The 25,228-nt window shown below is 41.4% G+C and overlaps 1 protein-coding gene across 11 annotated transcripts in view; it reads left to right on the plus strand.

Moving 5' to 3' along the window:
- LOC6535904 (5'-AMP-activated protein kinase subunit gamma-1) overlaps positions 1-25,228 on the plus strand; it is a 65,377-nt gene that overhangs the window by 38,078 nt on the left and 2,071 nt on the right. For 5 of the 11 annotated variants that reach the window (XM_015191951.3, XM_039376294.2, XM_015191955.3 and 2 more), the window contains 5 exons: positions 15,993-16,126; positions 21,085-21,133; positions 24,252-24,542; positions 24,601-24,779; positions 24,847-25,050. In XM_015191951.3, the coding sequence (XP_015047437.1) occupies positions 15,993-16,126; positions 21,085-21,133; positions 24,252-24,542; positions 24,601-24,779; positions 24,847-25,050 (857 nt within the window). Of the gene's footprint in view, positions 1-1,669; positions 1,848-12,045; positions 12,188-14,358; positions 15,002-15,223; positions 15,870-15,992; positions 16,127-18,381; positions 19,490-21,084; positions 21,134-21,913; positions 22,215-22,277; positions 24,171-24,251; positions 24,543-24,600; positions 24,780-24,846; positions 25,051-25,228 lie in introns of those variants that run through there. The other 6 variants (XM_039376296.2, XM_039376295.2, XM_015191954.3 and 3 more) reach the window with 6 other exon arrangements.

A 25,228-nucleotide genomic window follows, 5' to 3' on the forward strand; every position in this document is an offset into this window, starting at 1 on the left:
GGCCTACATCCCACTGTTCCCATATAATTTTTTTAAATTATCCAGCTCAAAAAGGATTTTTAAAACTTAGACGTCTGGCTCTATTAAAGTGAATTCCTAGTTTCTTTAAGCAAGATTTTCGTAAGATCGAGTTTAGAGTTTAGAGATATTTCGGAAGCGCTGTTGACATCACTGCCTCTCTCCCTCTTCGATGCAGTTTTGTGTCGCTTTTTTCAGGTCTTTTGTTTGTCATGTTTTTTGCTGCCATGACGTAATACAAAAGCGTGTGTGAGAGAGAGAGAGAGGCTTAGAAAGCACACAGCTTGGAGATTTCGTTCAGCCCACAAACAAATCTCAAGCGGCATTGATGTTGAAGGCAGGCGAGACAGTGTGGATATGTGTGGGCTCGTTTTATATTATTTTTTTCATTTTTTATTAGGTTTTTTCATCGAGTCAATAAAAGCATAAAAACATAGACTGCGCAGCGAGAAACTAGAACAGACTCGGTGTATGCAGACAGAGCGGGATGGACACAAAAAGAGAGAGAGAAAGAGGGGTGTGTGAAGGGGGCACCCCACCAGCTCCCATGCTAAGGGCGAAATATTTTGACTATTGTTGGTCTATTTGGCCTACGTGCGTTACGGCACGCACACCGAGAATCTGCAGACGGAGCATTAGAATCGATGAACGAAGAACCGAGCGAAAAAAAACAAAGTAATCACAATAACAGCAATGTAAATGTTAATGCCAAGTAAGGCAGCTACAGTGGAGCCCATCCATGTTACAAGTTCTGCGCCCATAAATATTCACATCTCATCTTATGATATTGACGCTTCGACTCTTTTTAAGGTGGTTAAAAACACATACCAGAACCTATGGCCCAAAAATGTTGAGTATTCCCCCGAAAAATGAAATCTCAATTTATTTAATGTTCTCTTATGAAGTTAAAAATTAAAATAAAATTGCCTTGTAGGAGTGGTTGCTATTTCGAATCCAGTGAGTTTTTAGATGGCTTTTCAATTTGTAAATTAGTGTACATACATATGTATGTATGTATGTACATAAATATCCTAATATCTCGAAATCCAAAGCCAAATCCAAATCAGTATAAAAGTATAAAAGTAGTTATTAAATTTCAATAGATGATGGAGCTGCCAATTGATCTCTTCAGTCATCAAATTATCATCGCCAGCAAATGTATATTTGAAAGTTAAAGATATTTCACAAGTGTAATGGTTTAAGTTATAGAAATGTGCCTGTTTTGAAAATGCCATATTCACGAGAGCGGCGAAGAGAGTTCCAGAAATGGATCAGAAAACAGAAAGTGGTTTTTTGTTGCCCGAGGCGGTCAGCTGACTGCGTGCCACGCCCCACAACGCCCTAGGCAGGCCCTAACCAACTCGAAGTTGCTTATCTATTCAGGTTTTTTTGGTATTATTATGTTTTTTCTTTGCCGATTAGGCCACCTCTGCGTTTTGCTTTGCTCGCTTGATTTTTTGTTGTGCTCACCTTTTTCTCGCCGCGCTGGGTATATAAAACAGAGAGGCGCGCTCTCACGCACACACCCTCGTACCGCCTCGCCGGCATTACACACAGATACGGGAGTATATAGATGCAGATACAGCTACAGATATTGACCGCACTTCGGAGCACATGGGCGGACCGACCGACCGATTTCAGTACGATTCCAACTGCCGGCAGAGTCGGATGCTCAGCCACGTGTGTTTTGAATTTCGATCAGTTAGTGAACAGTGAACAGTCGAATTGTGACTTGTGTACTGTGTGCACTCACTAATTAATACGTTTATCCAAAAAAGCGAATATCTCGAAGAGTCGTGCGTCGAGAAGAGTGAAATAATATTTAAACGGTTGGCAGCCAAGGGGGAATAATTAGTAATTTTTAAGACGCGAAACATAATTAGTTTCAAACAAAAGACAAAGAAAACTGGATTTTCGGACAGCACACGAAAATATTTCCGAGCTATCTGGCTATAAATATGCATGAGCGGGCAATTTATGGTCAAAATCAAACAATAAAATCACCGCGAAGTCAGCTGAATGTGCGTGGAAAGCCTTTTCGATTCTTATAAGTTAACATTGGAAAATGGGATAAAAGTTCGATAAAAATCAATCGAATATTTATACCAACCGTTAATACAAGTGATTTGTGTTTTTAAGATGCTGTAAGCAATCCAGACTAACTTGAAGTCCAAATAAACAAGTTGAGAAACCGTCTCGCTAATTAACAATATAATTAAACGACTTAAAAAAAAACACGAGTGCCAGAGGATCATTTGCATAAGTTAAAGTTTAATTTGAGCGCGTAACCAAGGACGTGTAATTGCCATAAAAATTAAACAGATAAATAATTTCAGCCGCCCAAAGCGGCAGGGAAAATGGACCATGTGACTGAGTTTTATAAATAAAATACATTTAAACACACAGGAACCGTGAGTGAGAAAAGTGTGACGACATTCCTGAGAAGAAATACATTTTATTTGCATTTTGTTGACTTTGGGAAAGTGAATTCAAAACCTACATGTTACTAGAAAACTTGTCTAGTGAACTGTTCGCTTACCGGCGAAATATTTGCAGATTCTCGCGGAATGATTTGATTTAGGATTTTGTTTTCTGGTCGCACAACATTTCGGTTCTTTGCTCCTCACTAAAGTTTATTTAAATAACTAAAAAGAGGGAATGATGGGATTTGATTTATGGCCAAGAGGCGCCAATCGGCTGCTGTTTCGCCGTCGCTGATTTTTTGACGTAAGCGGAGGATGATATTTTAATAAGCCGGAAAGAATATACGGTTTTGTGACTGTTTCTGTGCGGCACTTTGTGATTTTGTGGGTTTTGTTTTGCATAATAAACCACGATTAAAATTGATCTGGAAACGGGCTCTGCAGGTGTTTTTTGCCCAATCTGTACTCCCTTCCCTCGAATTTCTTTTGCGCCTGGCTTCTCGTTACTTGCGTTTATAAATAACCCCAGATAATAACAAGCAATCAAAACCGAATGCAAGACTAACAAATAAATAATTTCATAAAAATAACTACAGCACATCTGCGATTTATCAATAAATATAAATATATAAATTTAAAATGTAAATGTAATATAAATGTACATATATTTACACATAATATTATTATAGTTGGCACTGATAACCTCGTTGAGAATCACAGCTTTCCACCACCACCATAATCGGCAATTGAAATCCGCTTGGAATAGGTCAGTTTCGGATTCGGTTTCCTTCGCAATCCATTTATGAAGAACAAACAATCCGTTCGCCAAGATACATTGTAGTTTGTGCGTGGGGTAAACAGAGTCAACCTGAAAGGCTCTGAATGAATGTGGATGATATGAATATGTTTTGCAGCTAATTCAATTAAATTCATGTCCGCCTTCAAATGTTTCGCAACTGCTGTGGTCGTTGTTTACGTGTAGGCCATTAAATGAAATTAAATTTCGGGGCAGCCGGCTCAAAACAAGATAAACAACAACAAAACAGCATGTGGGAAGCTACTCTTTCCACTCGGATTTCTGTAAAAAAAGGGGAGAATTTCAAGAGCGTCGAAAAGCGAAGAAATGAAAACACGGCAAAGAAGAAATTGCGCAGTAAAAATATTCTGCTGCGCTTTATTTTTGCTTTTTTTTTTGCCCTGGTATTTTGTTTTTGGACAACCACCACTTGAGAAAAGAGAACACTTCGCGCTCTCAGAGAAAAAAGAGAAGAGAATTTTTTCGGATTTTGCGTGCGGCGCAAAAGCCTCCGAATCAAGACAACCCTCGGCAAACTTCAATATACATTTCTATACAGTTCTATACCCTAATATCTACGGATCCATAGATACGCACTCAGTGGCTTGTATGCGTTTTACGATCATGTAATACGGTTAAAACTGCCCATAAACTCACAATTAGAATGGGGGTGTTAATCCTTAATCCTTCTTAATAAAGAACCTTGAATCAGGCTTTTTCAGACTAAGAATATCTCGCTTTAATTTAAGCAATTCCCAATTTCTGACTGCTTCGCACCAAGTACCTAATTTTTTCTATAATATACATACTGAAGTAATAAATATAATACTAATTGTATCCATAAGTAATACAAGGAAATATGCTTCTATCGAACGATCTTAAACAATGCCCAGGTTGGGCTTCATTCAAAATGCACATTTGCAAATAAAAGTAAATACGAATACGAAATTTCCAAAAGCAAACAAGATTTAAATATTTTTCCACTGCGTAGAATGCAACAAAAATGGTAATTATCGTCATGAGTAAACTAAATATCATTTCATAACCTGTTTTTAAAAACAAACTAAACTGTTATGAAATTAGTTGGCTGTTTATTTGGCGATGACTAGTTCAGTGAACTGCTGGAAAGTTCCAAACACTCACGCTTATCTAAATGTATTTAAGATGCATATTTCGGGTATTTTCAATGGCATGTTTTGAGTTCATCAATCAATACATTTTCCATTTCGTAACACCGATCTCTGTAGATTGGACCTCAACTTAAAAGCTTGTTTCGGATGTTTGTTGCTTGCCATATTACAAAGGGGTCGCCTGAGAATTAGGTCAAGACGAGGAACTTACTTTAAACGGCAATTAAATTTCTGTTTATTTCGATTTGCTGTTGTTTCTCCCAAGCTGTTTAACTATAATCTCAGCCCGCAACAACATAAATATTTCATATCGCCTCCCCGTCTGATGATCGCCTTTGTCTTATTGTTGTTCATGCTGTGTTGCCTTAATTACAACACGTTGCGATTGCAGTTGTCTGCTCTTGTTGTTGCCGCATAAATTTTATAGTGCACTTAGCTTACAGGGTGTTCCAGAATTCCAGATAATGCCTGATAACGAACTTGAAGTAGAAACAATTAACCATATTTCACAGCTTGATATCGAAAGCGTTTCTGTGTAAGTTCTGGAAACTTCTGTTGGGCATCCTCAAGATAGTTGAACTACTGTATTATAGACCTGCCCATTATGTCACCACAAAGAAAACGCAGATTTTGTGCACTTAACTTTTCCTTCTAATTGTTCAAAGTCGCTCCTATTTCACCATTACGGCGACTGAATATTCTCGGTAATTCGAGGACATTTCTCTCCGTTAATTGAGTTCACGCCAGCGAACTTAATGAGATCCCCAGGCGGTCTCCTCTTAGTCGTCGTCTTGGCTCGGACTCATTGCCGTTTCCCTGGCCAGCTTGTTAAGTCCCGCGGAACGACCTCTGCCACTCGGTTGGATGTGGATGTGAATGTCGCACGTCAGCTCCAGACCACGCCCATGAGAAAACATATATACGTATAGTATAGTACATATATTCTCGAGTATATTCCAACTCACACACTCGACGGCGATTGTCCTTGAACTGGTTTCTGTCACTTAATCCTGTATCATATGGACAATAAAAGCATCTGCGTAGCTTTGGACCAGGGAATCGCCCCATTATCAAGTGAACCAGCTGAATGTGCAGCTAGTGAGGCGTACAGTGAAAACTGGCCAAGAAGGACAGCTTACATTTGAATAGTAACTGAAACTAATTAATTAATCAAAATATCGTAAAAGGAAACGTAAACGATGAAACGTGACTTTCTCAGATGAAATAAACCAAATGCAGTCGAAAATAGGCTAGGTTCTGATCAGTAGTGATTAGTTCGCTCTGGAAAATTATACGATAAATACTTTATTTGAATAATTTACACACAGCACACAATACTATAAAATCTTAAAAATGAAAAGGCACAAACAACTAAATAACAAATGATAATAGGTCTCCCATACTTAAATTCAATATATGGCCCTAAAACGTGACTTATTCTGGTTTTTTGCTCCTTTTCTTCGTTTGCCGTTTGCGAGCTGCTAATTTAAAATACAAATTTCCACTGCAATTTACGGTTTTTAGCACGCAGCTCTTTATGGTGATTTATATGAGGGGTTTATATAGAATCGAACACAGATGTGTGAGAATATAAACATACATATATATAAATCAAATATGAGTGTGGCTAAAAGTCAAACACACCCACTTTAAAAGCTGATAATTGGCATGAACAATTGACCGACCGTTTCGTTCGCCCACTACAACCCCACTATATCCCACTATATCCCGCTATATCTCGCTGAATCCCTCGACAAGATCAGATCTGGATAAGGGCTGACCTTGGCCGACCCTCCTGGGGGAGGTGACTAATCAAACAGCTTTCGATTGACATCGCGACAGAAACATCAGTTGGTCAACAGCAAATGCTCAAATTCGCGTTGAGTCGCCTTGAGTGGGTAAACAACTTGCAGTCCTCCCCCAAATGTATCTACATATGCGCACAGCGAATATATCTGCAGTTGCAATATAGTTTATATTTACCAAGTGCACACACTAGGTACACTTTTTGTACTCATATCGTACGTCCGATGTGCAGCCAAGACTTTGCTTCACCCGTTGATAACAAAACAAGAATAACAATTCACTTGTTTGTTCATCGTTTGCACCGCTAGATATGCACACACTCGATTGGATATACTCGTGCATATACACACAATCGTATATATATGGAGGCAATAGTACACACGTACCATATCCAAGTGTACTTTCCTACAGTCAACAAATTAATTCGCTGTAAGTTCTGTTGAGAACCTGTGAGCAATTAATAATGTTTTCCGAGGAGAGGAGGCTGTGCGGGTGAGAGAGGGTGACAATTGTTAATTTAGCTAATTGTGATTTTTATGTTTTCACATGCGGAAGTTTTTATACTGTTTTATTTGCAAAATCAAGGTTCAACGAGTTTGCCAGGAGTGATCAAAACAGTGGGACTATTGCATATTATCTCATATATAGTTGAATCCATATGGGATATACTAAGCGCTGTGAGCATGGGCTATTATGCTGTTTTTAGCACATATCAGGCAGGATACACAAAAGCCGCCATTTACTTATGCTATTCATTTCAGTTGCGTGCGCGGTTGGCATTTTCCTGCCAGCCAGGCAGGCTTTTTCATTAAGCTTGACATTTCCATTCCATTTTCCATTCACTGTCCTCCCTACAACTGTCTGTATTCTGCACTTATTATTCTTGCCATTGTCCTTGGCTTGAAAACAAAGAGTGTGCTGTAATCTTGCTTGTTTTCTCGGCCTCTGCAATCTTTGTGCCGCATCTTGGCCAGATGCCAAATGCTAAGTTTCAATAGCCACAACACAAGCTCATAAAACCCAATTAGCACCGCCGCACAACCTGCCAAATTTCGATCCCGAGATCCCGAGTTTGCTCGTTGGCATGATTTGCCAAACCCACATCCCATTTCCATTTCCATTGACGTCAGCAAATGGGAGGTAATAAAAAACCATCGTCCAGGACGGAGAAGTGCGGAAGCGGGACTGGTCTGAAAGTATCTAAAAGATAACAACCTTACAACTTGACATTCCCATTAGTTTGCTTAGCAATAATTGCCTAGTGGTACGCGAACTTGTACATTGTGGCCAAAGGGTAAAACAATATCAGATGTCAAACAAGTTTTAGATATAACCCGTGACACCATATCCCACAGAAAGGTCTTTGAATATGTTTCTTTGCACAATGCAGTAACGATTCGTATAATTGTAAATATTCCAACTTTTTGGTGTGCAAAATAAAGAAAATGGAAAAACCCAATTTGTTTAATCGTAAATTACTGGTGTTGTAATGAGTGTTGCACATAGACATAGGCAACATATTATTAGTTATTTTTCCTATCCACATCTTTTTCCCCTCAGTTTCATGGCGTGTTTTGATAAATCGCCTTCTAGTGACGTAAGCCCAAAGAAGTAAACTTCGCGGCGCGTGAGTCTCATTTGTTATGGTCCTTGAAAGCCAAAAAAAAGCAAAAGAAAGTACAGCAAAGATAACGAGGTAATATATATAAAATGGTCAGCAAGAAGTCTACATACACACTCGTAGGGCAACAGTCAGTGCCAGCGTTGGGGTTAAAGATCGCCTGATAATACGGATTCAAATGCGCGGAAAACCCGAGTCGAGCCCCTGCCGCTTTTCCCTTTCCACTTGCCACCTTCCACTTTCCGCCTGCTGAGGGGGCCACTTCACCGGTTGGTTATGCAAAGAGCTGAAATGTGAATCAGATGTCCGACTCCATTAGAACCGTAAACAGAAAGTTGAGTCGCCAGCTAGCTTAAAAACAACAGCGGTGCACTCATTAATTGAATTCAAGTCATACTGAGGCAACACTGGTAAAAAGTTACCTGCGCAATTTGAAACGTGGCATGCGGAAATTAAGCACTGATTTAAAACACATTTTACAGACATTTTACTTTTTCTACTTTTAGAACTCCTTGGGTTCTGCGTTCTTGATTTTCTTAGCTTTCTTGCTGTTCTTAGCCGGTAATACATATATTAGCTTACAGTGATTTCTCTTAGTGTCTGAGTAGGCGTGTGTGCCCTTGTGAGTGAACTGCACTTGTTGCTGCGAGGAAATCTTGACTCGGCTGCCGGCTCATTTCAATTGCAAATTTCACCGGCTGCGACCGATTGCACACGGCAAACACTGGCCACCAGGGAAGCTAAGTTCCATGAGCACACCTATCCATATGACCACATCCACGTCCGCGTCCACGCCACGTCCATTCAGTGTGTGCTGTGTGTGCCCAGGTGTTATGTAAGCCAAACGCGTGAGTCGAGTCTACGCTGAGTCGCCACTGAAAGCCGAGTCATCCCCAGAGGGCGTTAAAGGTCTTCTTTGCTCGGCGATGTTTGTTCTATGCCCTTTTCACCACACACTCGTATATTATACCATTATACTATATATATTGTAGTCAGATATGTAGAACTTCTTATGCTAAAGTGCTGGTGGAACTCAGTGGAATGACTCACGGAATGTGGTTCAGAATGTGAGCTGACTTTAATTTATGCACTTTGCTTCTTTTTTTGACTATTGCGGAATGGTAGACAATAAATTCAATGGCATACGAGTCACCGATTTGTATGCTGTTCTTAATGATATGTATAATAATTCTCATAAACTATTAGCTTCTCGTTAAAGTGTTTTTGGAATCCGCAAGTATTCTTGTTTCACTGAATTCTTTGAATAGTAGATAACTCATTTTACGGCATTTTAAATATCATGTTAATTTGACAATTTAGTAAGCATTATCCAAGATTTAATACAACTCTTCTTGTGGTTTTGTGTGAGTGTTCAAAGTTACTTTAATGTACAAATAAATTTTGCATAGCAGTCATTTAACTTTGAAAGGTTTAATATACTCGTATTGTAGGGCAATGTCTTAGTGTAGACACATTTGTTGTTTTAGTAAAACTTGGTCATTTTTTGACCCTTCTGTCAACGAATTGCAAACTGAGTAGGACATCCAAACTATAAATGAGCGATGCCAAATCGCATTAGCCAAGAATGAAATACATGTAATTGGAGGACACTATCTATTCTACTCGGAAAATCCGCCTCACCCAGGGCTATTTTCCGATCTGCGGTTCCGTTCCTTTCCGTTTCTTTTATTGTTTTATTTTCGGAAACCCCAACCCGAAAACCAAAGCCAGAAAACAATTAGCGGATGGCAGCGGCGTACAGTGCAGTATTTTGTTAAACGTGCGGTTGCCAATGACTGCGCTTCCGGTTGCAGTTGCAAACATACTCACACTGCATTTGTTTAATTGCACGGCTCTAATGATGCGGAAACAGCAACAAAAAATGGCGGGAAAAGAAGGGGTAGGGGGTGCACATTTCCCACTAAAACTTGGACGTACGCATCGCATCACAACGTGCGCACAAGTAATTCGCAAGTGGAAATTAGTGACAGTTTTATGGGTTTGTTCTTGGAAATAAGTGAGCTGTCTGCAATTGCAAGGACATTTGAATTGTAAGAGCTTACAGCTGAGTCAAATTTTGACCCCGGCACACAAAGTTACAAGGTCGCGACCGCTGTGCATTATGGCAAAGGTTCTATTTGTGTTCTAGGCGAATGTGAAAGAAAAACCACAAAGTCAGTGAGTTCAGCGACTTCTAAGAAGGTCGCTGCGTGTCCCGGTTCTATTCTTTGTTGGGTGACAACGGTCCGATATAAAAGCAAAAACCCAATCGATTAGGTTGGCAATTGTCGGTTAGCTGAGTGGCATTTCACTTAGATAGTCGAGTGAAATGAGGCTCTGAAGTGAATGAAAGAACCATAATTTACTAGTAATTATAAACCATTTTAATAATGGCACTACTTAACGATGGCCTACGTTACACCCCCTATATTATCTACATTAACCTGTTGGTTATACATACATACATATATATAAAATATTGCCACACAAGTATATACCTTGAGTAAATATGTATGTGTTTACCTTAAGGCACTTGATATTTGAAACAAACCATAAGATCCCTACTCGAAATTACTTCAAAATATTGGTCTATATGGAAACTACACATTCAATTTGAAGCCAGCCGTACGAAGATCGAGAACGTTGCCCTTAAAATAGTTATATCATCCAACAGCTCGTATTCGGAATGCCAGGCCCCCAACCTCTTCTCCCCCCTTTAATCCGCGGGCAAGTTCAAATATTGTCGGTTAGCGAGATTTTCGCCCCTCCCCATCCTCCTGAATTTTGGAGCTGAATCATCGGGTTATATGCTTTCAGCGCACAGAGGCAAACAAAAGTCAGCACAAAACAAGCCGGAGTTAAAGCCAAGTGCGAAATTGGAGGAGTCTTAAAACAAGAAGCAGCAAAGAAGAAGCTACTTAAATCGCACACCTTAGCAGAATGCAGAATGCCGTCAGAATGCTCCCCACATGACCAGTGCATGGCGATATGTGAATATAGGGGGGGATCGGGGAGTGCTTGGCACTTATTTACACATATCCAATATCCAATCACGTTCAAGGTAAATGCTGGCCGAATTTCGCACAAACTAAACTGCGATGCAGAGCCCAGAAATAACTTCAAACCCATATTGTTTACAGTTACTCGGCGTAGTGGGCTACCAAAGATAAATTAAGCATACGCCCCATGGGCGGTTAAACAAATTGTTTGCACCTTTTGGCCTTTATTTATGGCTCCCTGTCAATCAAATCTAATTCGCGATAGGCCCAACGCAAACAAACACGGCTCTTATCAGCCCAAAACGTTACCGTAGCATAGTATTTCCTTATCGCCGGGGCTTGTCTAGTGGGGGTCTGCCTGATAATGCAGCAATTTAAAATCTTTGCACTCCCTAATCAAAGTTCTCTTGCGTACACACTTGACCTAAATGCGCAATTCTTGGGACCTATAGACTTTTGGAGCAAACTGGGTAGTACATAACTGAAAATCTATATAGTAAATAATATTTCTTTAATAGGGTAAAAGACCAAAAGATTAAACATTTTTAATAGCTTATTAAGCTTTTCATTAAAAAGACAACAACTATTGTTTGAAAAGGAATAAATTGAGAGTTTCTTGAGAGGAGGTCAATCACCGAACCCCTAAAATACACCAGTGACGTATACGCATATATAGTATAGTATTACATATTACATATACTTTCACTTTCTTCACACGCATGCGCCATAAATGGGGGCCTAAAGTGGAAAGTCGGAAAGGAAGTTGACCTCAGACAATCGTGTTTCTCTTTTATATTTTTGGCGTGTCACGTTTCAAAATATTGCATACTTAGACGGGCATTCTGGTCCTTATGGCAAAATTGCGCTGTTCATTGGTTTTTTCGCACTTAAAAAAACCAAGATGATTTTCCCTATACACGCCCAGAAAATCTTTTCACTTTTGTGCGATTTAGGGGCGAGCTATGTGGGTGCCCTTGAGATGCCCCTCAACTAATTCGAATGCTAATCCACCGCAGCTGCTAATGGATTACACATGGTCAAGTGTTGGTTGCACTGAATGGGGGGAAATGGTTCAATTCATGCTTTTACTCTCGCTTTCTGAACTCACTTGCATATGTACTTAGATTTCAAGGACGCCCCGCGCCCCCACTGTTAGCGGTAACAGCGCTGTTAGCTTGCCCTCTCAGTCGTTCACTCTCTCTCTTTGGCACTTGTTCGACAGCACGTGCACCATTTGTTCTTTTCATTCTCATTCTTCTTTGGGATTTTAAGCCGAGCGGTTGTGTGCGTATCAGTGTTCGTGTGTGTACGTGCGTAGGCGGCCGGTCGTATTTTATTATGCATGTGTGTATATGTATATAGAATTTCGCATTATTAAACACATTTGATTACTGGTAAATAAGTTAGCAACTTAACCTCAATTGAACCCGCTGCTCTCTTCGCTCACTTTGTTCTACGACTCGCAATGTAAATTGCATTAAATTTAATCAAAGTTGTGAAATATCCCCCTGAAAGCCACTTGAAAGCTAATCAATATTCCTCAGTGTTCTGCCTCTTTACGTTCATATTTTCCATCTTTCCCATTTGTTTTTATCAGTGCCCCTTCGGCTCTTTCTTCATTTGAAATCGCTTGCCGTGTTGTTATTGTTGCTTTGATAATAAAAATAGAACTTAACTTTATTTTTCTGTGCTTTGCTTTGGCTCGCCTCTCAAATGCGGCGGCCCCGCTCCGCCCGACTCCCACTCCCCCCGCTGCGTTTGTTTGTTTTTACACACAGCGATAAAGATAAAGGCCGTTTATTTAAATCAAGCGTGCGATTTGAGTGCTCATGTGAGTTGATCCCGAAGAGTGAAAGATTCTGATACATACATATAAATGTGTAAATGTAGCTTTTCTCGAACAGATGCAACTCGTATTTATTGCATTATAAACCAAGAGAGAACGCTATAGTCGAGTCCCCCGACTATCTGATACCCGTTACTCAGCTAGTGTAAGTGCGAAGGACAGTTTTTGGCGGTTTGTGGGCGTTAGAGTGGGCGTGGACAAAAAGTTTTTTGGCGAATAGATAGAAATTGACAAGACTAATACAAAAATGAAAAAATAACAAAACATTTTTCAAAAGTGTGGGCGTGGCAGCTTTGGGCGGTTTGTGGGCGTTAGAGTGGGCGTGGCAAAAAGATTTTTTGCAAATCGATAGAAATTTTCAAGACCAACACAAAAATGAAAAAATATTAAAACATTTTTCAAAAGTGTGGGCGTCGCAGTTTTGGGCGGTTTGTGGGCGTTAGAGTGGGCGTGGCAACATGAATCGACAAACTTGCGCTGCGTCTATGTCTCTGGAGTCTGTGTGGTTAGTCTCAACTTTCTAGCTTTTGTAGTTCCTGAGATCTCGACGTTCATACGGACGGACAGACGGACAGACGGACGGACAGACGGACATGGCCAAATCGACTCGGCTATTGATCCTGATCAAGAATATATATACTTTATATGGTCGGAAACGCTTCCTTCTGCCTGTTACATACTTTTCAACGAATCTAGTATACCCTTTTACTCTACGAGTAACGGGTATAATAATTTAATTACCCAAGAGGCTGGGACATCCGACAGCCACACAACAACCGCAAGTGCGACAGGCCTAGAAAGCTGGCCAGGCGACAAATATGTCGCTTATATTCTGATAAAATCCTACCAAAAATTAAATCGAAATAATAATCGAAATAATTTGGGACTTGATTAGGGACAGCACAAACAAAATACTTATTGCCATATAATCGTATACTATTGTATTGTAAATTATTTTTTTTTGATTTCGTCTACAACTTTATTATCACAGAAATTTCCAAAAATTTCCGGACTCCAATATATTTCCAAGGGTTAAACACATTAAATAGAGTTTAAGTTTGTGCAAATAAAAAATGTCGAGTATATTTATTTTTATTGCGCTCTCGTGGCATTGAACTTTGCAAATGTTGTCGCCTGGGTCGCTAAACCCGCCTAGAAAAGTGACCCTGAGCGCAGGTTGCATGCGTACAGGCGACGCGAGCGTCGCAAACGATCTTTGTGGTAATCTTCCCGATCGATTAGGCCTTTATTTATTTACCCGCTACATTTTGCAATGGCTTCGCAGCGACAAGAAGGCAGGGAATTAAATGAATTGAAATAAATGAGAATAAAGCTTTGCGCGCATTGACACTGCCTCGTTGTTTTGCCATTGTGGACGGTGTGGTGAACTTGACCAGTGCATTTATCATTTGATATTTGTTGCTATCGGCTGCTGTTGCTCTTTTTTTATACTGTCGATTACGGCCAATATAGCTAATACAAAAAGTGTTAACAATTTTGAAAATATACAATAGCGTCGTGGAAAGCGAAACGCGACAGAAAGAACAAATATAACGCGGCTATGTGTGCAGCTTTGACTTAATTTCAGTGCGTTCAACCTAGGAGCAACCGAGACGGATAGATATAGAGAGAGATGCAGAGCAAAAGCTCTCGAGCAAGTGCATCGATAGTGGGCGAGAACGAGAGCGAGAGAGTGATGTGTTGTGTTTTTATTTACAGTTGAAGGATTATTATGTGACTTTTACAAGGCGAGACAGAGACAGCGACAACGGATCGCAGTGCTTACTTTAACCACCAAATTGACAAGTGCAACAATAACAACTGTTTTACACTGCGTTACAAAAGTGTAACAACAACAAGAACTAAACCAAAACAAAATTAACAACAATTGACAACACAACGGAAAAAGAAGAACGGCCCAGCAATGCATGGAATCACACACCTGTACCGCCAGCATGCCGTGGAAAAACAGCTGAGCGGTGGCGAGAGCTGGTCCCGCCAAATTTACCCGAGCTACGGCAGCAGTGCCGATGCCTCCTCGCAGGGCAGTCGTCTCTACAGCGTCGACTCCTCCAGCAGCTCCAGCTCCAATTCCAACAACTCTGGAGGTGGAGGAAGCGGGACTGCAGGTGGTGAGAGTCTGGGAGGAGTCACCGGCAGCGCATACGCCCAGTGGCAGAGCGACCGCCACTCTCTGCCGCAGGCAGTTCCCGATGCCCCTAGGTCGCTGGCCAACCACCACTACCGCAACTCGCCCACGCACCAAGCCCACTACCAGCAGCCCACTAGCAGCAGTCTCAAGCGGACACCCTCCTCGAAGCGCAGCTTCCTGGAACGATCTCACAGTCCGGCTATATATGGCGTGAGTAGAGTGGGCGAGACAAGGATGCAAACCGATCAGGAAAGCCGAGAAAGTGCCTAATAGAATTAATAGAATTGGGGACTGACTTTGTTAAACAAAATTAAACGCATTTTTATATAATGTATAATTTTATGGTTTAGTAGATTGAACTATTATAATCGGTTTGCACTCCTTAATCGTATATCTTTAAAAAATGTAGTTAATGCTATTAAAAACTTTTAGAGCATGCGTCGCAGTGCAGGTCCAGACTTCGGCTCTCCACCGCCCACCGCACCCATAGGTGGAGGAGGTTACTTTCCACACGATCTCGACGACATCTACGAAAGCCAGGCGGACCATCAGTATTTCACCCACACGGGTGCCAGCGGTCCTCAGCAGCAGCGACCCACAGCTATCTCGATCTTCCATCGAGTGAGCGCTGCCCACACATCGCTAGATGACTACAGCTTGCCCGGGGATGCATCGCGCCAGTCCATGAATAGTACAGACAGCGGGGTTAGCAGCGGACCCTTCAATCGCCAACGTTTTGACAACTCGTCATTCGCCAAGAGTCTCAGCATCGACGAGCAGGATCCACAGCACTCGCCTCATAAGGAAGGACACAGCAAACACGGAAAGCACCATCATCATCATAGCCACCACCACCATTCGATCCACGAACTAGTAAAGCACTTTGGCAAAAAGATGCACCTGTGGCCGAGGAAGCACCATGACGCCCAGAGCGTTTGCACCTCGCCACAGAACGATCCGCAGGAGAACTTCCGCACCAGATCCAAGAGTTTGGATGTGAACACGCTCAGCCGCCCCAACCGCATTCTGGATGACTGCGGGGCCACCTACAAGATCTACGATCGCATAGTTAAAGAAGGTAAAGGGTTTCGGGTTTCCGGTTACTTTCAATTGGTACTTGCTGTTGGATTAGGTCTAGTTTTGCTTTGGAAATTCGGCATTTAGACACCTGTACTTATGGCAATTTGGTATTCTCTTTCAGGTGCTCACATGCGTCGCGCCTCCGCGGATTTGGAGAAACGACGTGCCTCAGTTGGCGCCGCCGGTCGAGGTCTGCGAGGCGATGGTACCTTGGATCCACACCATGCAGCCATCCTCTTCAGAGACTCACGAGGGGTAAGTTTAAAACTTGCTAGCTTATAAATTATTCGGTGATGCCGATCATAATTCCTTGATCATTTTTTTTGTTTGACAAATATTTAGAAACTTTAATAAGGAATGAGTATATAAATACAAAGGCAACTCTTTCTTGGCTTTGGCAAAATTATCTTCCTTGTTACGCATAACAATCCATTATAATAATCTACGCCTTAACTTTTTATACAATTATCTTTCCAACTAGATGTAATAATTTATGATCTGGCATATGCCATCTCGCAAGTATTCTCCCTTCCACCTTCTCATTTGCCTTTTCTTATCACTTTAAAAAGCAATCTGCTCGCTTCAAAACTATTAATAGCTTAAAAATACACTTCTATGAATCCCCTTTTCCCGCTTACTCGGGTTGACTCCTCCCCATTTTTGTTTACTTCGTTCGGTTCGCTACACCGTTGAGAAATGCGTTTTTCCAGTTGGTTGCATAATACCTTCAAGGTCGTGTTCTGTCTACGTTGCTCTCCCTCTTCTTCTATTAGCACCTGTTGAATGTTAATAGTTTTATGAAATATGCCAATTTTCAAGAACTCCATTGCATCCCTCACCCTAGTTTCTTTTATATTGCATACTTAGAGGTTTTCGCTCTTTACACGTAATGTAGACTACATGTAGAGTACTACGCGGCGAATTAAAAGTACTTATGACGTACCTATTAAATCATATTCGATTAAATCCAAGGGATACTACTTATGTATGAAATTCAAGCGACATTGGTGAAATAAATTCAAACAAGTGAGCCACTTTATATTAAAAACAAGAAGTCATGCTGATAGCTAATTGATTTATCCGGTGGCTTTGATTTCAACTTTAAATTAGTTGCAGAATTACCTTTCACTAGGCTTTTCGCCCACACCTACATATACATATGTAAAACCCAAGGTCTTATAATCGACGTAATGGCCATTATAAACAGTTATTGTATTGTTACAGTCTGTTATTGTTTATTTCGCACTTAAAAACGTGGTCGGTCACCCATGGAAACTGGTTTATATCGATAGAATTGAATCATGTGTCAAGTGTTTGTTGTTTGGCAATGCACATTCTTGGGATTTCTTGTTTGTATTCTTACGTCAGCGGATTGGGCTTTCACCATTAAATTCTTTATGGTAATGCCTTGTGGTTGGTATGTTCCCGCTAACGATGATGATTAATTACCCAACTACTTTTCACATGTCAGGCTTTGTTCTTTGCTCCCTCTCCCTCTCATTATTTCTAATTTCTCTTTAGCAAGGCCTCAATCTTGCAGTACCGTTTGCCTAACTTATCGCTCAAAGAAAACAACAAGTGTACACATAAGCTCTTTGCTTCTTGGATGCGTATTTAAACAGAGTCACTTGACTCTTGAATTGAGTGGTTTCATCTGTTGAGTGGAGTACCCCTGCTAGTTCTTCTTCCTCTTGTTCCGCCTGCGGGGGCCTTCTTGAGCTTTTCGCATGTGGGTGCAAGTTGGTCTCGCTCGTTGTGTCCTCTCTTGTTTGCTTTAACGATATAACGATAAAGTCGAAAAAGAAAGAAACGAGCCCCATTCTCTGATACCCTTTTCCATGGGGTATTCAAAATATTCACTCGGTTTGCGACCCCTCTCACGGAGAAGAAGAAAACACCCCACGGTAGGGAGCCTGCTGAAAGATAAGCGAAGCAAACGATGTGTAAGAAGTGAACCGTTGGAGAAACCAAGAGTTTATTTTTGAAGCAGTCAACCCAGATTTTTTACTGACCTCGTATCAATAATTTCATTATTTTCAGAAATTTTGTATTGGAAGAAAAGTAAAACATTTGTATAAAATTAGTAACAATTAGGATGACGACATCTAATCAATTAATTTTTAAATGCGGAAAATTAAATATAGAAAGTCAACCTAATGCCATTGTTTGTTTCATTCACTGATGATAAACTTGCAATATCATCAGCATGTGTGATTTATTACGATTATTTTGTGGAGTGTGGAGGGCATTCTAGGGTCTTGTAGCTTCGTGACAATTACAATTATATTTACATTGTGTGCCGTGTGTGTTCTTGTATTTGCTCATACTCTAGCACTCTCGCGCACTTTTGGCGCTCTTCTAGGCAAATCCTCTCGCTCTCTTTCTTCACTGCTCTTTGCCGTGGGGCGATCATGTGTGGGGTCCGGCTGGCGCTCGCTAAACTCTTAACCAGTGGCTTTTTTAACCAGTTTAAGTTTACATTTGCGTGAGCGCAGACGTGTCCGGAAAGCGAACGGAAGATAAGTGAAACAGAACGAAACGGAACGGAACACGGCCGTATAATCAGATATCAAACAGAAAAGTAGTGTCGTCACTTTTGCGACTCTCAAAAAATCCGTCGGCCACTGTCTGTTGCTTCTTTTCGAGTGCGCGGTTTTCATGTATCGCCGCCGCTATTCCGCCTTCGAGTCGAGCACGCCCCGCGTGGGAGTGCTACCCTCTCCGCCCCCACAATATGGCAATCCCCCCGCCGACACTGCCGCCACGAAAACGCCGCCCAAGTTGAGCGTACACTTTGACCCCAATTTGCCAAAAGACAACGATAGCAACAACAATCTCGCCGGCAGCGAAAATGCAAATGCTAAATGCGTCGGCCGTAAGGCGCGTTCGCTGAGCAATTCGCCACTGTATCACCGCAAAAAGCGGTATAGCCATCTGCCGGCGCTGATGTCGAATAACGGGCCGACGGCCAGCAGCAACTACCAGCTGCTAAACAGTGCGAATCTTCGAGATCTCGTCGACGGCCAACGTCACTCGCATCACGTAAGCAGGCGCGATGACAACCAAAGCCACAGTCATAGCGAAAGCCCAAGTCACATTGGCCATATTAGCCACATTAGCCCAAGCAACCAAAGCAACAAAAGCAATCAAAGCATCCTAAGCCTGCCAAACGGCAAAAACAAGGCGAAAGAAGGCAAGAAGCTGAAGGCAACTTTAACGGCGGCCATGTCATCGTCGCTGCTGCGACGCAAGGCGCACAGCAATCACAGTCAGCAGCAGAAACTGCAACAGCAACAGCGAGAACAAGAGCTCCAGCAGCAGCAGCAGCAGTTGCAGCAACTGAGGAGCAACAACAGCAAGACAATTGCAAATGCTGCCCGCCATTCGCTGGGTCATTCACCCTCCGCTGCCGCCGCCGCTGCTGCAGTGCAGCAGACTCTCGTCTACGAGCGGCGGCGCGTCAGCAGCGCCCACTCCTCCCCCTCGCCCTCCTCCAGGCATCACTCCCCAGTGCACCAGTGCATGCTGATGCGACGGCGCAGCGACTACAGTGTCGAGCAGATCGAGCAATGGAAGCGCCAACAACAATTGTTGCCGCGATCCGGACGCAAGATAAGCGTAAGTGCACTGGGAGAAAACGGGCTTTGGTTAGATGCTGTGGGACTTAAAATAATATGTTAAATTCTCAAACTTTTTCGAAAAATAACTTTCGCTTTACGAAATACATTTATTATTATATAACATTATATAATTATTTAACACCAGTGGGATTTGTTCTGTTGTTTTTACTGACAGATGTACTAGCTGTTGAAGGCGTAGTATGTACGTGTTTCAAAATACTTTAATCGGAACGCTTTTCTTTTTGTTTGAAAATGCATTCAGAGGAAAACAAAGGAAAAGCCATCGAGTGTGTGCCAGTAGCAAAGCTTTGAGGGAAAGCTCTTTAATACGATTGACTTCGGTCGGCTGCGTTCGTTGCTTATATATTTAGACAAAATGAGGGTCAGCCTTACAATGCACATAGAAAAATCAACATAATAAACTATATTAAATTAACATAAAATAAAATGAGAAAGAACATTATAGTTAAGTCATTGGTACAAATGAATTCAATTCTTAATCTCCTCACTTTTAAGTAGTGTTAAAGTTATTAAAATTATTAACCGAGGTCAATCTGCCAAGACTTTCAAACTAAGTATAAAATAAATAATTGACGGTTTTTTTTTTACATCGATTACATCGGCAATTATTTATTTTTCAGTGCACACTTTTCTTGACCCCATTTCTAGCTACAAAAGAGCACTGCGAGAGAGGAAGAGAATGGTTGCGGATAGCGTTGGTAACGTTTAGGCTTAACCAAAATTGGCCTGCACCTGTGTGCGAGCGTAATTTTTCAATTGCCGTATCTGATATGGGGTACTTGTCCCATTGCCTCGTTTCCATGTCCCTCCCCTCTCCACCCCTTCCCTTGCTAATGTGTCATAATTCCTCAATTGCACATTTCAATGTTAATTCAAAGCTACTCGACCGAATGAGCATTCAGCTCACCCCTCCACACTCCTCTTCACCTTACCTACAAATATTTCATTGGGGCTTGAATTGTTGTTTCTCTGGGTTCTATCTGCGATTTCGCGTTCTGATTAGCAGATAACGTGTAGGGGAAGTATATCAGCGCAGTTTATATTGCTTTTTACGTAGCGATCCCTTATTGTTTACTTTTATACCTGAAATGCGCCAATCATTGTTACCCACATATAATATCTGATTGACGAATAAAACAGGGCTACACCGATCTATATCAGGTTGTAAGGAAAGAGGAAGTGCTAAGGAATCGTACTTGAACTTGCAAAGCGAGGTGTAAGTTCCACTACGCCTGAAATACCGTGCATAACGATTAACGAACGTATAAATATTTGTATGTACATATGCACATTTTACGACTTTTCAAGTTAATGATAGTTTACTTTGCACTGCCTTATGTACTTAACAGCTATAAATTTGGTTTACCATTTTGAAAGTTGATAAACGAGGCAAGTAAATTAATTAAACTTGCCGTTAGACTTTCAAAACAATATATTTATCTTTAATATAACAAAACTAATACTGTCCATGCTGATATTTATAATATTTATATCTTTAAAAAATATATTAACATTACATTTAACACATTACTTTACTAAATTCCAACCAATCATTTTTGCTTTTGATTACAGTTGCCCGTCGCTGATCCGTTCCTAGAGAAAGTAAATCTATCAGACCTGGGTAAGTTTTCAAACCACCCTCTCAATCCACTCCCATGTCAACTTTTCCGCAACAACAGTCTGTGCGCCAAACAAAAATGATAAGTTTAAACAAATTAGCAAAAAGTCGGCCTCTGAGGATATTTGTTGGGCACACGACGGCATCGCCAGAATATAATATAATCTGATATACCAAAATATAATATGTACTATGTATAAAGGCGAAGAAGAAGATAAGTTGAAGTTGAAGAAGATCAGTCGTAATTAACGGGGATTATGTTAGCATCCTATTTGAATATTGGCGTGGGCTGTCTAAAATGCGACATCCAATAAAATCGCTAGGGAATAGGAACTCACATATAGTTTTTTCATTCCCGAGAAAACAAGTGGAGACTTCTGTTCTTTATGTTTCTAATCAGAACCGAACACACCCCCAAAAATGTATATTAGCTTTTCTTCTTTACCAAAGCTAATTATAAGTTCCAAGTACGCCGGAGACCACTCGGTGAAAAATACGCAACTGTGGCGAGGGCACAATGAGAGCCGAGAGGAGGGAAAACAGTGCAGGTAATTGGTTGGCAATTTCAGACATTTCATGATCCTCATTAACGTCAATCCCCAGCCGATCCGATCCGATCCGATCCAAACGATCTCTCAGCAAAGATTATATTCAATTTATTAAACGCTCTGAGAACTTTTCGATTTAGTAGCGAGCAGAAGCTCAGAGCGTTTCCACTATTATTTCAGTCTATAATTTGTTTGTTTGTGCGCTTTTCCCTGACGAAAAACTTTTCCGCCACAGAGAGCCAGCGAGCGGAGGAGGAGATGGAAACCAAAACAGACTGCAGATCAGTTTATGATAAAATTTCGAATGGTTTAGAACGTCGCCAACGAAAGACGGGCAGACGACAAAAGTTCGGCTATTTTCCATTCCTTGTGCTTTCCGTGCGGAATTATTGGCAGCAGGAACCATTCGCGATCTATACGTATCTATATGTGCCAGCCAAGTGCGTCTATGGATACTGCCCAGGCCGTAGAATTTACCTACCAACCCAGCAATCGAATCCAACCGACCAACTGCAAGCAAAGACGACCCATCGAAGGTCTTCGCTTCTCTCTTAGTCATTCGTTAAGAATTTTCGAATAGCGCCGCGACGCCAAAAGCAACTTAACCATCGCAACCACCCTCGCCGCTTCGCCGCCTCCCACTCCCCACAATCGCCACCCATTGCGAAAATGGGTTTTCAATTGTTTTGATCCCGCACGGCAAAAAAGAAATAGCACAATACTCAACAAAGCCACAACGCCAAGGTGCATTTCAATTAACTCGTGTGGCCCGTGGTCCCTGTCAAAAGCGACGCAAAACGTAGAAGGGGTCTGAATCGAAAACGATAAACCATATTTACATTTGTCTTTGCCACTGAATATATGCATTAAAAAACCAATCAAAACAGCAACAAAGTACGAAAAAGATTGAAGAGATCTTCACCGATATCGACAAGCTTTTTTAGCTCGATTTCCCTTGACTTTCTTTATCTGTGCAAACGGTTCGCCGCCCGGCAACCGCAGTAAATTCCATTTATTAAACAACATTTAAATGTTTACACAGCTCAGTCGGGAAAATCTCTTGCCGCTTGCATATAGCTCCAAATATTTTACAATTTATTTCGATGTATATATTTTCTTTCCGCAGTATCTGGCCTTCGTTTTTTTATATATTATATTTGGTCGTTTTTAAACTTTCCGCTTGTCTGTTTGCTTATATTGTGGTGGATATCACCCGGATAATTTGTTGGAAATACTTTTACCAGTGGCATTCAAAATTTACGCTAATCTCATACTCTTGGATGGCAGGCTTTGTGTATAGTTCATTTCCTTAAAATTTTTTCCGCTTATTAATGTATACCATTCAGCATTTGTTTCTAAATCGATAAATCATAAATTTACTTTGATGTGAGTTCGTGCCAAATAAAACCTCAGACCAAACCTCCTGGGCAAAAATTAACCTGCCAATTTGTAAATTGAACGAAAATAATTTTTGCACTTGAAATCAAGTTAATTATTTCTAAAACAGATTTCCGATACATTTTGTGTAAAAGAAGCGCAATAATCCCTGCAAACACTCGAAATTTCAGTGTTGAGGTCTTATGCTGCGGTTAATTAATTTCTTGGCACAACTGCCTGTCCCAATATCTGTTGTGTGTCGCTATAATGGCTCCGACAAATGCTGAATCGGTGAATGTTTGGCTTGCATTTATCAGACCCCTGACAAGAACGATCTGCAGCCCCTGTGATTTTATATAGTTTTTGATTAACACCTTTTGCCCCGCCTCAATATTTATTTGTTTACATTGTGCCATAGCCGTCTACATTATGTCCCTCTCACTTGGTTTCTCTTTGTCTGAATGGAAATTAAAATAATATTTATTGTCGTACAATTTGGCGAATCTATTCTATTTGGATGTGTTTGCCTTAGCTGTGGCTGCTTCGGTTGCTTTTGTCGTACGCTAAATTTATTTTAATTAAAAATGTCTTAATTTAATCTAACGAAACGCGTGCGCCCTAAAATTTATTGGCAACGGTTGTTCTATTTCTGGGTTCGGCTATGGTTTAACTGCCTTAGCTTACCACAGTGAGAAGTGCGTAGAGCGGCGCTGCTCTGTTAGCGGACTGTTAGCGGTCTGTTAGCTAGTCGGTCGATCAATTAGGCAAATCAATTAGCGGAGCAAATCGAGTAGCCCAGTTAATTGCTAGCGCCCACAGACCTCAAACAGAAGACCAGATCAGATCGGATCGGATGAGTCTAGCGTAATGCGACACTGAACTTCGGTATAAACAAAAAGCACCCCAAAAAGAGTGAAGAGTCCAATTGGAGCAGAGTGGGAACCCAGAACGCATGTTACAGTTGCACTTCTACTCGAATCATGCGGGTCGTCTGGTACTCGGAGGTGGCAACGGTCGCCCGGCCGACGTCCTTTGCTATCCGTTGGAGAGCATCAAAGAGTTCGAGCAGATTTCTGAGGCCTGGAAGCGCCTGCTAGCCGAGTTGCTAAAGAAAGGTGGACATCCCAGACCCCAAAATTTCAGCCCATATCGTGCTTCTTCCATCATTTAACCGACGTTTCTTTTTGTTTCTGCAGAGGAGGACGACTCACAGATCTTCGTGAAGTTCTTTCGTTTTCACAAGTGCTATGATCTGATACCCACCTCCGCCAAGTTGGTTGTCTTCGACACCCAGCTCCTTGTAAAGAAGGCCTTCTACGCCCTGGTCTACAACGGTGTGAGAGCGGCACCGCTCTGGGATTCGGAGAAGCAACAGTTCGTGGGCATGCTAACTATCACGGACTTTATCAAGATCCTGCAAATGTATTACAAATCGCCAAATGCGTCCATGGAGCAGCTGGAAGAGCACAAACTGGACACGTGGCGAAGTAAGTGAACACACACATTGGCATACGGTGATTCCAACTAAATTGTATCCTCTGCTAGGTGTGCTGCACAATCAGGTGATGCCGTTGGTCAGCATTGGACCGGATGCGTCCCTCTACGATGCCATCAAAATTCTCATCCACAGCCGCATACATCGCCTGCCCGTCATCGACCCGGCTACCGGCAATGTCCTCTACATCCTGACACATAAACGCATACTTAGGTTCCTCTTCCTATACGTGAGTTTCTGGGATTTGCATTTGTTGCCCAATAGCATAATAGTAATATGATTTTTTCTGTGCGCAGATTAATGAATTACCAAAGCCCGCGTACATGCAAAAGAGTTTGCGCGAACTGAAGATTGGCACCTACAACAACATCGAGACCGCCGACGAGACGACAAGCATCATCACGGCCCTCAAGAAGTTTGTGGAGCGACGGGTCTCAGCCCTGCCACTGGTGGATTCCGACGGTCGCCTCGTTGACATCTATGCAAAGTTTGATGTGATTGTAAGTATACCTCTGAGCGCTCACAGATAGATCAGATGATATGTATGGGATTAGATGGAAAATTAGCACGTGTTATAAAAAACAAAGTTCTTTTGCCTATTTTACAAATGTATTTGCTTTTTCAAGATGCTATGTGTAGTAAGACAGATTCAAATAGTTCAGGAATTTCAGATTTGTT

This window comes from Drosophila yakuba, chromosome 3R (genome assembly GCF_016746365.2).
Source record: "Drosophila yakuba strain Tai18E2 chromosome 3R, Prin_Dyak_Tai18E2_2.1, whole genome shotgun sequence".
NCBI classification, from domain to species: Eukaryota; Metazoa; Arthropoda; class Insecta; order Diptera; family Drosophilidae; genus Drosophila; species Drosophila yakuba.